General features: G+C 33.6%; 1 protein-coding gene, 1 long non-coding RNA gene and 1 pseudogene across 2 annotated transcripts; all 3 read right to left on the bottom strand.

The window, feature by feature from the left end:
• Positions 1–60: 60 nt before the first annotated feature.
• On the bottom strand, positions 61–3,731 carry LOC100793664 (toll/interleukin-1 receptor-like protein; annotated as a pseudogene).
• A 1,651-nt stretch (positions 3,732–5,382) lies between these two features.
• Positions 5,383–10,073, bottom strand: LOC100819938 (alcohol dehydrogenase-like 6). Its single transcript, XM_003534026.5, has 10 exons — positions 9,861–10,073; positions 9,596–9,732; positions 9,168–9,205; positions 8,534–8,856; positions 7,382–7,464; positions 7,211–7,286; positions 7,059–7,120; positions 6,690–6,785; positions 6,432–6,593; positions 5,383–5,695 (listed from the first exon to the last, which is right to left on the bottom strand). The coding sequence occupies exons 1-10, from the start codon at positions 9,889–9,891 to the stop codon at positions 5,579–5,581; spliced, it is 1,125 nt and encodes a 374-aa protein (XP_003534074.1). The 5' UTR covers positions 9,892–10,073; the 3' UTR covers positions 5,383–5,578.
• Positions 10,074–10,833: 760 nt separating this feature from the next.
• On the bottom strand, positions 10,834–13,214 carry LOC100793133 (uncharacterized). The gene is given in 5 exon segments (NR_157600.1): positions 10,834–11,115; positions 11,196–11,309; positions 11,574–11,699; positions 12,204–12,430; positions 12,972–13,214. It is a non-coding gene; the product is annotated as an uncharacterized lncRNA (long non-coding RNA).
• Positions 13,215–14,117: the final 903 nt, after the last annotated feature.

The raw sequence follows: 14,117 nt of genomic DNA, 5'->3' as shown, positions 1-14,117 counted from the left end.
TAGATGTGACCATAAAACTATACATTGTTGCTGTTGCACAGATACTGTCTGTGAAAGTTCCATGTCCACAAACCTAGCCTCTTTTAGCAACTGGTGGTTTGTGATTCCAAACTTTCTAGATCATCATCTGATTTTCTCTTGCTATAAGGATCAGTGAATTGAACATCCTCCATGCTATTTTCCTGTTTGAATATATGGATTCCAATTTTTACAGGGTGGATATAGGTATCTAAACCACATGGACCTGTAACCTTCAGATGGTTCCAGTCATTTTCGACAGGCACCTCATAGGGACTATTTCTGAATTTTATCTCTCGTAGATCAGAAAGATATGCATGGTGCATTCCTATCAGGTAATGGTGACTATAAGAGGAACATTCATTGCCATTGATGAACACCATGGGACGAAAAATTTGGTCTTGCATAGGTGCAACAAGAAGACAAAGAACCTTGTCAGGGAACTTATTGCGAAACCAGAAAGAAATTGAAGGTCCCCCCTGCTTTGCTGATTGAACCACTCTGGAATCCTATCTCCTGGCAAACAAAACACAGTGTTTCCTGCCTCATGCAGTTCCTGTTAGCCATAGAGAATTCATGAGTTTACCAAAGTTAAGTACACTGTATATTATTAAATAAAATACACTTCAAACGAGATAAAACCTGATTTAGGAACATGCTTATACTTGAGGAAGTCAATGATTTACAGTTTATTGCAAAGAAATGCTTTAAGTTTGGTGGAATCCCTCTAATTTCTCGAAGATGCTTTCAATCACACACATCAAGTATCCTTAAAAATTGACATTCTTTGATGCATTCAGGAAGGATTGTGAAATTATTCTCAGCTATGTATAATTCCTTCACATGAGCAAACCACGTGAAATCTATTGAAAAAAAATCATCATCCAGGTTGCAACTTAAGGTGCTAAGCTGTTTTACTTTTGAAGATACTATTGATCCCATTTTACCTTCATCCTCTTCCTGTTTTAACCATTTCCACCCTTTCAATCCCGTAGCGGAAGTATTAGTCAGTTCTGGCATCATGATAATGCTACTTGGCACCTTAACCATTGCACTGCTTGAAAAAGATAGTCGGTAATTTTGGAAGTCCGGTAAGATTTTGAAATGAAAATGGAATTTCTTTTATGGAGGATTTCAACAAAATAAAGTTCCCTTATGTTTTCCATCTTTCCTAATACTTCTGGAAAACTTTCAAGACTGTAACAAAATGAAAGATAAGTTTTTCAAGAGAGGTCAACTTGATAGGTGGAAAACTCCTAAGCTTTTTGCATCTAAAAGCACTCAATATTTTAAGTTTATCCAGAAAACCGATTGAATCGTGAACTGTAATTAAATTCAGACAACGTTCAAATGAAAATTCCTCCAAATTTGGGAGACCAGATACGTTAGGTATCTGTGTTAAGCATTTACACCGATCAAATTCAAAATTCTTAGATCCACGAACTTCTGCAAATACAAAAAAAAAAGGAAAAAGAAAGAAATAAGAACAGAATGAATAATCTAAAGTCAATTTATTAAATCACATGAGGAAAATGTACTCTTTAAGCTTGCCTCAGCTATGGGGTAACTTGCATATGATAAGTTTTTTTGGATGAAAATCAGATGGTAAACAATGTGAAGGATATTTCCACCTTTCTAGTACTCTCAAACTATTTGGAAGATATTTGGGACCTTTGGAAAAATTACCATTTCTAATAATAAGTGTTTTGAGGTTTTTCATCTCCTTGAAGACCTTTCTATTCCATTCTATTATTTCTTCTTTGTCAAATCCCGGCAAATCCAGACATGATTTCTATTTCACTAGTTCCCTGTTAATCCAAAAGGCGTGAATCAACCATCAACACAACACAAGTATATGTAAGACTTCAACACACATTTTTATTAGAGAATTTACTTATTATAAAGAAAAACAACAACTATGATTTGAACATATGATAGTAAAACAAGATAAATCAAGATATGAAACCAAATCACTCATTAGTCTCACCTACCTTGTTGACTTCCAAAACTTGAATTATATCTTCTGGTAACCATAGTCTACTGCGCTTCCCTGGCTCTTTTGGTGATTCCTGCCTCACAATTTCTTTACCCATCTGCTCAATCAAGTCATGTAATGTAACTCTACCATACCAACTAAGAGATTTTTCAACCAACACTCCAATATGATATTTCATGCAATCAACATAATGAGCACAAAGTATATCTTCAACCTCTGTCAAGGCATATCTATTAAAGCAACAAGCAATGTCAAGAAAAACATTCTTCTATTCTTCCTCCAAAGCATCAAAACTTACTTTAAGTATCTAATATTTTATTATTAGGAATTCTTTTAAACTGTTTGATAGCAGATTTCCATTCTTCTATGTTTTTTCCAAACAAGTTGGACCCAAAGCCAACGTAAGGACAGAAGCATAAATTACTACATCATTCAATACCTCTTTATAACTTGGATCAACTTTTTTTGTTTCAAAAGCTTTCCATGTAATTCAATACCTTCACCTCATATGTTCTTTTAACCCCATGAAATGCTAGCAGTTGTTTGTCCGGAGAGGTGATGATGACTCTACTACCTGGACCAAACCAATCAGGTTTTCTAGAATCCAGAGTACCTTCATTGAAGCTCCTTGTTCTACACTTGTTAAGTTGACTTCCTTCCCTCCAAGTATTTCCCAAAGAAGGATGTTTTGAAGATGTTGTAACCCATGTTTGTTTGATTTTTCTCTCACATTTTGAAGAAAACACAAACCATCACAATGGTGAGCAATCAAATTAAACTGCTAGAGCAAGTGTTGATTTTGCTATCCCACAATTCCGTGGATCCCTATCATGTGGACACAATCATCAGATCAAACATCTGAAAGCTTCTTTACTTCTAGTACTTGTGACTCTAGTCCAACTGGGTAACCCGCAACAGGTAAAGGAGCATGATTAATCTTGCTGGAGACCAACTCAACAATCCTCCCAATAAACTCGTATTCATATCCATCTCTGTTTCAAACAGAACAATTTTTAACAAGTAAAACTAATAGCCTCGTATCCGTGTTTGATACCGATGTTGCCATGGTTAACCAGCATTTCTTTTTCTCTTTAAATTTTAACATCAAATCATTAGACAATTGAAACTAAATCAAACAAAAATGATGAAGTAAAAGATTAGTAAGCTGTGATACCCGTGTTTGAAATGAAAGCCAGACAAGTTAGCTACTTGATGCAGAGCCTTCTTCCAATTCTCCAACTTCTCCATGTTGTGGTTGAACCTTTCCTGATGCTTAGTCAATGCTTCTTCATAACTACCTTTCTGGTGCAGACATCAGAAGGATCCACGTTATAAAAAACTGGCAAAACCAACAGATTTTTCCTCTTAAAGCACTCAAGAATGTAGGCAAGTTCATCTAAGAAAAATGAGGAAGAAGCATAATTTATAGAGAGCACAGTGATGGCAATCCTGGACTCTTGAATTGCCTTCAGAAGTGCTGGTGTTATTTCCTCTCTGCTCTGAAGCTCCTCATCATCAATGAAAGTTAGATTCCCCTGTCATCAAGAGCTTTGTAGAGATTGCCAGTAAAAGCATGTCGTGTGTCTGAGCCTCTGAAGCCGAGGAAAACATCATAATTGAAGGAAGAGGCACATGATCGCAAAGCCAGGACGAGAAGAAAGTCTAGTATGATTTTTTTGGTAATGTGAAAGTCTACTATAATTCTGGATAGAGTGTTAGGTCACCAAAACTTGGAGGAGGTTTCATTTGTTTTTTTTTCTGGCCCGCATAAAAGAAAACGATGCAATTAAGTTTGATGGTGCAATCAATAACAACAAAATATTTTGCTCAACCTCTAAAATGACCTCCCCTCTGTCAGAAATAATAATTAGAACATGAAGGAAAGTGAGTTTGTGTTAGAACTTAGAAGATAAAGTGTGTTAATTAATATGCATTATTTTCGTGTAATCACTAAGTATTTGAAGGGTTGTTCACATTATGCTCATTTATTGTGTTAACTGAAGAATCATGTTAATGACTATAAGTTGATCTCCAGTCTCTGTATTTTCTAACACCCTCGGAGTGGAATGTATATGCGTTTTGGATCCACTGACGATTTTGTATAATAAAATACCAACAGTGGATGATGCTGTATCACTTTTGGGTTTTTGAAATTAAACCAATTGGATTTGTTGATCTTATCACTAGCATCCAGAAACCTTTCACGAATATATATAAAATAATTAATCTCCTTGATATTAGTTGTTCTTCTAACATGATTCTTTATCCCGATTTTGTAATTTTAATAAACTTTAATCAATGAAAGAGTGTGCGTCGAAAATATGTTGTTAGCACTTCTCATATTCATTTTTATTCTATAAATTAAAATTCTCAATTTAGAAAACACTCTTTTCTCTCCATCAATCAGACATTTTCAATATTTCTCTTTGAAAGATGCATTTCACACTCTATTTTGTAATGTGCAAGATGTAACACCTTCTATCCTCATATACATATTTTATTTTAAGTACAAAATTATATAAAATGAGATTTTATTTAAGTATAAAAGAATTCATGTAGATAAAAGGTTTTTGGAGTAAAGTATGGGGTAAAGTCTCACGTCGCATAAAAGTGGAAAGGTTAAGTAACATATAGAGCGTGGTGTCAGATTTTCTTATATGATAGCTCGTGGTCCACATTATTTATTCCATTTTTTTTCTTTATTTTATTATTTTATAAAAATGAACTCTATTTTATTCCTTATCAAATGAATAAATAAAACATATTTTTTTAGTTTCCTTCAAACCATTATTTTAATTCTTGATTTATTTAATTATAAAAACCTCATTATTTTTTTAAAACTCTATTTATTTTTAAATAAAATACCTTTTAATTTATTATACGAAAAATAGGTAACATATCTGTCTACCATTTCAAATTAACTTTGTTTGTCTTTATATATATATAATTTGATTTTCTTAACTATTTATTTGTTTTAATGTAAATATAGCTTTACATAACAATTTAAATTTTTTACCCTAAATTTATTTATATCATTAAACATATTTTTATTATAAATTTTAATTATATAAAAATAAATATTTATTACTTGCTATGCAAGACTATAATATACTCCATTAGTTATTTCACGAAAGTACTAACAACTAGTTTAATAATACTTTTTGAATTAAACTAATGAGTTTATTGAATTAGCGTCAGCATATTGTTAACAACTCAAGCTTAGTATACGACAAATGTAACGAGAGATCGTTGCCTTCAATCATTATTAGGCACCAATTTTTCAGCAAGGGCTAAAGTGTATTGCTAGGTAGAAATTGACCGTGTACAGCTATAACGTCAGATTCTTTAGCATATGACAATCTTTATAGTTGAGCAAAGACAAAAATTAGCATAGCATATTATTACTATTAGCATGATCAATATTTTGTCCTTTACAAGATGCAACTCTCACCAATGTTCAATGATAACTAGGCAAAGTAGTTTCTTCATTCTCCAGGGCATTGATTTCTTCAACAACTTTCTCTTAGAAAGAAAAAAAAAAAGAAGAAAAAGAAGCCGCAGGCATTATCTTGGCATGTGGATAACACAACGCAGACACTCCCCTTCCTTCATGAGATTGAAAGCTTTGTTAATGTCATCAAATGACAAATTGTGTGTTATGTAGTCATCAATCTGGATTTCCTGCATATTAATCATAATAATTGTACATTTTTCTTTTGTGCTAAAATCGCTGCTTGAAGGTATGCGTCTCCAATATCAAACTAAAGAAACATAATCCATGAGGAAAAAAACATATTAAGCAAGAAAATAATTCTAATAAGCAATTTAAGCTGCATTCCCAATTCCTTCCTCTGCCCCCGCCCTCTCAAAAACATCTCTTTCACAGACTTTTGACTGACTTTATAATGAAAAACAAGATTAAGTCACAAATACCAGCTATATATAGACATAACATAGCACATCACATCCCATGCTCAACTTTGTAAGCAAAGTTTTTTTTTTTCTTGTAATAATGATAACATGAGAGAGAGAATTTTCTCAGGGTAATGCTACAACTCGCAAAAACTCATTTTTGAACCATTTGATTTACCTTTCTATCTATGGTGTCAGTTCAAAATTCAAAGCATATTTTCTGCACAAATCAACATGAAATCTAATAGTTCTTCACATTTGTTGTCTTCTCTCCTAAGTGTTTGTTCATGTAACATTACTAAATTTCTATCTTCTCTTTAGAGTTATTCTAATCACTGGCCGATAATGAACATAATTATCTTTGCGACAAAATGACATTTTTCAAATAGTCATAGAGAACCATTTATGCAGAAGGTAGACATTGCTACGTTTCAGCTTAGAGTAAAAATATATAAAGTAGTCATGTTCAGATAAGAGGAAGTATTTTGGGTACTGTTGCAGTTACCTTGTTGAGATACTTCTCTACTAATGAAGGAAGATCAGATTTAGGTTTCCATCCTCCAAATAGAGATCCTTTCAATGTTCTTCCCATTAGGAGTAGCCCATAATGAGCAGACATCTCAGGCTTCACCTTTGGCACACCAAGTGTTACAGTCAAACCCCATCCCTGTGTGAAACAAGGAAAGATAGAATGAAATTCAAGTATAATGAATAAAAGCTTTTAAATGTCAACACAAAAAATTATAGGTTTATAGAGTATTACATCACAGCATGACTGCAATGCAGTGGTTATCGTATCAGTGTCACCTACACATTCAAACGAGAAATCTGCCCCACCATCAGTAATGCGCTTAATAACCTGGAAATTTTCAACATATATAAATGCTTGTTAACTTGGTATGACTTCAAAACTTTTTCTTTGTGTACATACTCACAGTTTTTGTGCTTAAGTAAAATCATATTTAACTAAATTAACATTAACAATAAATTTATGGATCACACATGTAATATTTGATCTAGCAGCATACTCTGGAAAGTCATCATCCATCAATTACAGTTACATACAATATTCTCCATAAAATAAAGTATGAAAAGTTAAATCAAATGTTTCGTAATGAGAAGATCAACCCACCTGAGCTATAGGTTCTTTGTAGGAATTCGGATCAACAACTTCAGTAACCCCAAAAGCTTTGGCTGTGGTAACAACCAACAAGACAACAATAAGTAAATCAAGGGAATAATTAAATATAAATTAAGAGTAACTTGGGAAACTGAATGTAGTACCATTTTCACACTTCTGTGGATTGTTGTCCACACCAATTATTCGAGATGCACCTCTTAGTTTGGAAGCTTGAGCAACCTAATTTAAAGGAAAGTTAATTACAATTTGGAAAATATTATCACTCATCTGTTGAGAAGCCAAGATAGATACAATTGCTTAGTCCTTGTACTTACAGATAGGCCAACAGTTCCAAGACCAAAAATCACCACAGTTGATCCTTTTGACACATCAGCAACATTCCATGCTGCACCAAGACCTAGTGTTGAAATGCAATGAGTCCCATAATCAACAAAAAATGAATAATATATCAATAACATCAAACACTAAATGGGATCTACGGCTTTGACACTGGTAACAAAAGTTCATACTAAATTCATGAGGTATAAGAAAGGGGAGAAAAATAAGTCCAGCATCTGTGTTATGCCCTATAAATTCATCAAATGCCACTTAGAACTAACAATTGCTTCAATTGCATCCAATCTTTACCTATGCCAGTCAATGGCTCTGACATCATCAAATCTAATATTAAAACATTTTACTCTATCTGGTGTTTCCTTGCCAATCATTTCTGGACCTGCTTTGGTTAATAATCCGGAAATCCAGTACTGAGTTTTGGATCATCACACATTGAGTTATAGTTTTTCCGGAAGTCCAGAAGCAGTAACAAGTCATCAATTAGCAACTCTAAACATGCTATTAAAAATCATCTTTACCACAAATTATTGGGATCAAAGTCATTCATTAGCAAACTACAAGATATTAAAGCAAATAATGCAAAACAAAAATAGATAAGGACATTTTGCAGGGTAAACCTATGTGGCAAGCATCTATGAGCCAGGTCATAAAACACTTATATGCCCTAAAATCAGTTTAAACTGTAAAGAATAGTAGAACTTTGAAAATCAATCAGCCTCAAATACGCAACAGGATTTGTCAAAATGCAAAACAACAAAAAAGAAAATCATTTTCATTTTAAGTTTTAACTAATTTAAGAGATAATCAGACCAATTCACTTGGTGGCCTGCAGCTGAGAGGATTACTTGTGATGATTTTACAATTATATATATTCCCTTTGTTTATTTGCCGAGGCCATACTGTTCCTTTGACACTCAAACTGATGAACACAGAGACAGAAATCATGCCTCCTCTAACCATTCATGGGAAATAACAAGAAACAAAAAGATTCAGACAGCTTAATGGCTATTAACCTGTTACTATCTCAAGTAATTTAAGTACATGGTTTTAAGTTTACAATGTTGATTACTGAAACTCCATTGATCTATTCCATATTTTTAGAACTAATAATAAACAGTTGAAACGTTTACCTGCAGCAACCCCACAGCTCAGAAGACATATTTTCTCAAGAGGTGCAAGGGGGCTGACTTTCACAGCACATCCAGAATGGACTACTGTATATTCACTGAAACTTGAAACTGCACAATAATGGTAAACAGGCTTCCCTTTTAATGAGAAGCGTGTCTTCTGATCACTATGCATTAAACCCCTCCTTTCCAATCCCAAAATTTGGCAAGTGTTACTTTTTCCAGATGTGCACTGCCTGCATGACATGCATTCTCCAATGAATACTGTTAGCACATGGTCCCCCTCTTTGAATTCAGTCACTCCCTGTCCCACACTCTCAACAATCCTGCAAAAATATACCAAATATTCAATATCTACTGAGCAAATTACACCTTATGCAATGATTTAGCTAAAGTAGTGTCCTTGATGCAACAATGTATCACATTCCCATGCATAGTTTATACTTCACTCTCAGCTGATCATTGTCACTATAACTCAACTTGGCATATCAGTATTTGATCAAATTCTCATACTACCCAATTGGGTAACTCTTAAAAATACAAAAATTCTTTTTAAGAAATTCAACGAAAATAACCTAAGGATCACTAGTGATTCAATGTTGTCTTAGTCCAAAAGTACAAACTAAGAGTAGATTACCCTGATGCTTCGTGGCCAAATATGCGAGGAAATATGGCCTGCAAAAAAGCACCTTGCATTAATTGCTTAACTCCATCCAGTCATAAACTCTTAACAGAAAATACAATAATCATGATAGAAAGAAATATTCGTGACTAGACTAATCCACCACACCAGCAGCCATCATTAGCTTTTTATAAAACAGTAGCCATACTCTCGAGAACGCAACATTTAATTCAAGATTTATTAGTAAAACAATAATCAATCACATTAAACATCAAATGTTGATACTTGATAGGTATACATTGCCTAAGATCTTAGTATTGAATTACATCTCATAGAGAGTGGTTGCTGGTCACTTGTTACCCAACATATGATTCAAAAAGATCCATGGAAAGTTTTATGAAGCAAATTCTCCATTAAAGACATGATAACAAGTCAAGACTTACATGAGATTCCCAAGCGGAGAGATCACTGCGACAGAGAGAGGTGGAGACAACCTTAATCCTAATCTCCATTGGTTGGGGAGGACTCACTTCTACTTCCTCCATCACCAATGCTTCCCCAGCTCTCCATGCCACTGCAGCTGCACCATGTTCCACATGCAATTAACAAAAGCTATACGAATTAATATCCCATGTTCATCATAAAAAAATGGACAGACAGAGATATCAAAACAAGAAAATGAAAAAGGAAAAGGGTGACTGAGTTTACCTTTGCAGGTAATGACTTGAGGGGAAGACATGTTGATGAGTGAAAGAAGAATTACAAAGTGGAAAAGAAAAGAGTGGAAGAGAACTCGAAATGGTAGTTGGTGATTGCGGTGGTTGTGGTAGGTAGAGTCTGTCAAGACACGGAGTTAGTTGGTATACTTTGGTAGGATTAAGAATGTCGTAGTAATAATGTGGATGTGGCTACTTTCGCAGCTTGCCAATGGACTGGATTTTCAAGTTGAGTTAAATTAATGAAAATTAGCAAAGTATTTACCGGTTTTATTTTAGGCTAAATTGTAATTTGATTCCATAATTTTATAAATCCAGGATTAATGTAGTAACCCTGATTTTTAATTAACCCTGATTTTTAATTGTAAAATTTTGTTCTTCTACTTTTATATATTGACGACTTTGGTTCATCTGTTATATTATTACCTCATTATTGTGATTATTAAAATTAATAAGTTAGTTATAAATCAATTTTTTGACAAAGTAATTATAAATTAATTAAAAATTATTAATTATTAAAAAATTAATTTATAATTAATAGTGTAACTGTTAATAATTCTTCAAAATAAAATAAAAAAATAATGAAATTAGGGAAATTTAGTAATGATAAATAAATAAAAAGCTTGTGAAATTTATTAAAGTTGGGTACAGTTTTTCCACACTCTGGCATATGAGCATATCCCTTGGATTTTGCTTATAATTTTGTTACAGCTGCTGGGGCCAAAAAAAGTTTAATAATTTTTTTAGGTACGGATCCCTAAAAACACTTTCTTTTTTGTGATTCTTTTATTATTTAACTACATAATAAATGTATTTTCGACTTTTATTTTCTTTAGTTGGTGGTCTCACTCGTTAACATTTATCAAATACTAAAAAAATAGTGCATGATTTAAATATTGTTTTTCAAACGCATCCTAAAAAGCCATTAACACAGCTTAGCTAAGTATTGGTGAACAGAGTTCCAATTCCCAGCCAAAACTTCACCACTCTATCCTATTAAAATGCACAATATCGCAAATTTTTGTTTGGAAGTCATCAAACCAAACCAAACTGACATGGACAGAAAATAACAGAATACTTGAGGGCTAACAAAGAAAGTATAGTTAAATTCATGATGAATCATTTCTTCACTAGAACATAAAGAACAACACGATTGCTGCAATAATCAGGGTGCCAGAGCTTTTGATCCAAGCGGCCGATAGTGAAATTATCCGTTGCAGTTTCTAAGAAATACTCAAGAATGGCATCTGAAATCAGAAAACACCATTCAGTATTATGCTATGAATTGTGGTTCCAAAAAGGAAGAAAAAGGAATGCCATTCTTTACCATTTCGGAGTTCTCCCGCCAAAAAAATTGTTGTATTAGGTCCAGAGAGCTGCACAAGGGTCTCTAGCAGATCCAAAACATCCCCCTCACTGTACACTACATCAGATCCTAGCACTGAAAACAAGACATCATGTATTGAATCAATAAGCAATGCTAGCAAAGTATCATATGAGACACAGGTAATTCAAACATTTAACAAGGCATACAAATCAACGGAAGAACAAGATACAATTAGCTAAAAGTCTATGATTTGAATGATGACTGTAATCACAATTCACAGCAACACAAATGACTGACATGTCAAAAGTTTTCTGATGCCTGTGGTTGAGTCTTGTTAGCTCTTAGATGTGAGAAGGCATTGGGGGAGAGAACTATTACCGAAATCCGGTGTGGGGTCAATGAGTTATGAGTTATGAGTTCTGAGTCAGGATCTTCTCCCCATGTGAGTTCAGTGGATGTTACAGAACCCGTAGAGAAAAACAATGACCTCACCATCCAAAAGGCCTGCAATGTAACTAAGGAGGACAAAATAAGAAAGGTGCATCATAGAATGAGTGAGAACAAACTAAAATATAATTCCTAGCCATTTTTGCTAGACAACTTAGTTTGGATAAACTTTTGAACAAACACTTAAAGAAAAAGAAAACAAGAAGAATCAAGGAGGTAAAATGAATCAAACTTCTCCCGTGAGATAAAATCAACTTATACACAACTAATGGAGTAGCAAGATGAGGGCTCATAAAAAAATTTAGGCGGAAAAGTAGCTTTTAACCTGTGGGAGGAGAAATTTGATTGTTATTATCTCCTTCATTCATTTTATTTTCTTCTCCAGTAAGGACAAGTCGAGAATTCAAACTGTCTCTTGGTCGTAAATGCAAAAGCAAAACTCTACTCTACTAGTTCATTAAATCCATAGGGTAAAAGCAAAAAATAATCAAGAAATTATGGACAAACTATAGCCACTTGGCATGAACAGATCAACTAGAATGAGATTGCAATTTTACTAACCCAACCCATCCACAACCAGATCCCAATTCAACAATATTGTTTCCCTGGAAAACAAGCATCCCTGAGTCAACAGAATGCTCTAGAAACTTCCCCAATACAACTCCACTGTCCCACCTCACTCCTCCAGTAACTCCAGGCGTCCCCTTAAATCAAAAGTCTAACTATGAACTGAATTCAACAATATCCAATTCATGGTATGATGGCCATTTCACCATTAAATCTGAAAACTAAAAACCAACAATTAGAAAAGGCACAAGATAAAGCAGAAGCAGTCTGAGCACTAATGTGAATTATCCATGTCAACAGAACCATTATACATAAACGATAAAAAAAAAAGCACAGAATCAGACGTCTCTATCCCTCAATCACCAAAACATGCAAAAACAAATAAAACACAGCAACAAACATTACAGTTAGTCACTAATTTGAGTTAGTTTCTTCTATTAGCTGAGTTTCGTTCCTATACAACAAGTGTACATCATCCAAGATACTCCAGACACTACATATATAAATGATTACTCAATAAGTGAAATTGATCATTTTCCCCAAATTCAGAGCTTCAATAACACATGTCATGAACAAGGGCTGTTGCAAGCTTCTAACTTTAAGCAAAAACAATCAGCATCATGGTATTTTATGAAAAGGGTAATCACGTTGGGGCTAAACTCACAACCGGGTCATCGAGTTATAGCCCAAACAAGACAAGCATGATCAAAATCAAAGCTTTAATCAATAAATAACCTTTAACTAAAACAGTGAGAGAGATACCAAGGAAGAAGGGGATTGAAGAATGAAGAGAGTGGCCACAAGAGTCGAGCGAAAGTTGATAGGAAGCTTGAGAGACAAAGGCATTGGGTTTGGAAAGTGTGGGCTGCTGAATGCCCCAAAGCAGCATGGTCTCCTCCGCAGCAGATTCCTCTCAACCAACCATGGACCGAACCTCACCATCGTAAGGACCCAACTTCACCATTGGTGCCACTCGTTGTTGTTGGCCATGGTGTCCTCGCTCTCTCTGTCTCTCGGATTCAATTGGGTTTTTAAAGGGATGTATTGGATTAAGATTTCAAAGGATTTTAAAAGATTTTTTTATGATTAAAAAGTCTTGTGTATTCAATCAAGACTTTTATAAAATATAAACAAATCTTATGGTATTCAATTAAGACAATAAAGATTTTTTTTTCAGGGCAACAAAATCTGTTGGTATTCAATTGAGATTTCTTACCACTTTTAAAATGTCTTTTGGTATTCAAAAGTAAATAGATTTTGATGGATTCTTTTGTGGAATGGATTTTGAGAGACTTTTTAGTTAGAAATACACATAAAATACTCGTCCAACAATCTCACCCAAACCCTTGAGACTTTTCATAATCTTCCAAAGACTTTTTCTTCTCCTGCCGAACAAGACACAAACCACTACCAGGTTCATTCTCTTACAACTTTTCAATCAATTTTACCTATTTTTTTTAATGGCAATCGATAGTCAATATTGTTCATACTATATGTATATTACGCAAATCAAAAGAAAAGAGTGCTGTATATGCTTCAAGATTTCGTATTCATATTGTTTTCAACGTCCAGGCAATGAATATGCATCAAAAGAATGACAATTGATATGCATCAAGATTTCATATTGCTTTTTTTTTTAGTACTGTATATGCAAATCAAAATAAAAAACTCTTTTTTTTTCTGTTTCTTCAACTTGTTTTTTTACAACGTCCATTATTATTATTATTATTTTCTTGTGTTATTATTAAAATGTTAATTATTAATGTGTTATTATTATTTTTTTGACAGCGTGTTATTATTATTATTATTGTGTTAATAATTTTTTAATTGTTATTGTGTTATTATTATTGTTATTTTGTTAATAGTTTTTTTTTAAATGATTTTATGATATATGAGTATTATTTTTAT

This window comes from Glycine max, chromosome 9 (assembly GCF_000004515.6).
Source record: "Glycine max cultivar Williams 82 chromosome 9, Glycine_max_v4.0, whole genome shotgun sequence".
Taxonomy (NCBI): domain Eukaryota; kingdom Viridiplantae; phylum Streptophyta; class Magnoliopsida; order Fabales; family Fabaceae; genus Glycine; species Glycine max.
Note: the sequence above shows the minus strand (reverse complement) of the source record. Positions and strands in the feature narration are given on the sequence as shown.

Excerpts from the sequence above, each read along its gene's own strand:
- LOC100819938 (XM_003534026.5), bottom strand. The coding sequence starts at position 9,891 with ATGTCTTCCCCTCAAGTCATTACCTGCAAAG. Across the intron at positions 7,287-7,381 it reads TTGGAACTGTTGGCCTATCT|GTTGCTCAAGCTTCCAAACT; the intron begins GTAAGTACAAGG and ends CCTTTAAATTAG. Across the intron at positions 7,121-7,210 it reads TCCACAGAAGTGTGAAAATG|CCAAAGCTTTTGGGGTTACT; the intron begins GTACTACATTCA and ends TTGTTACCACAG.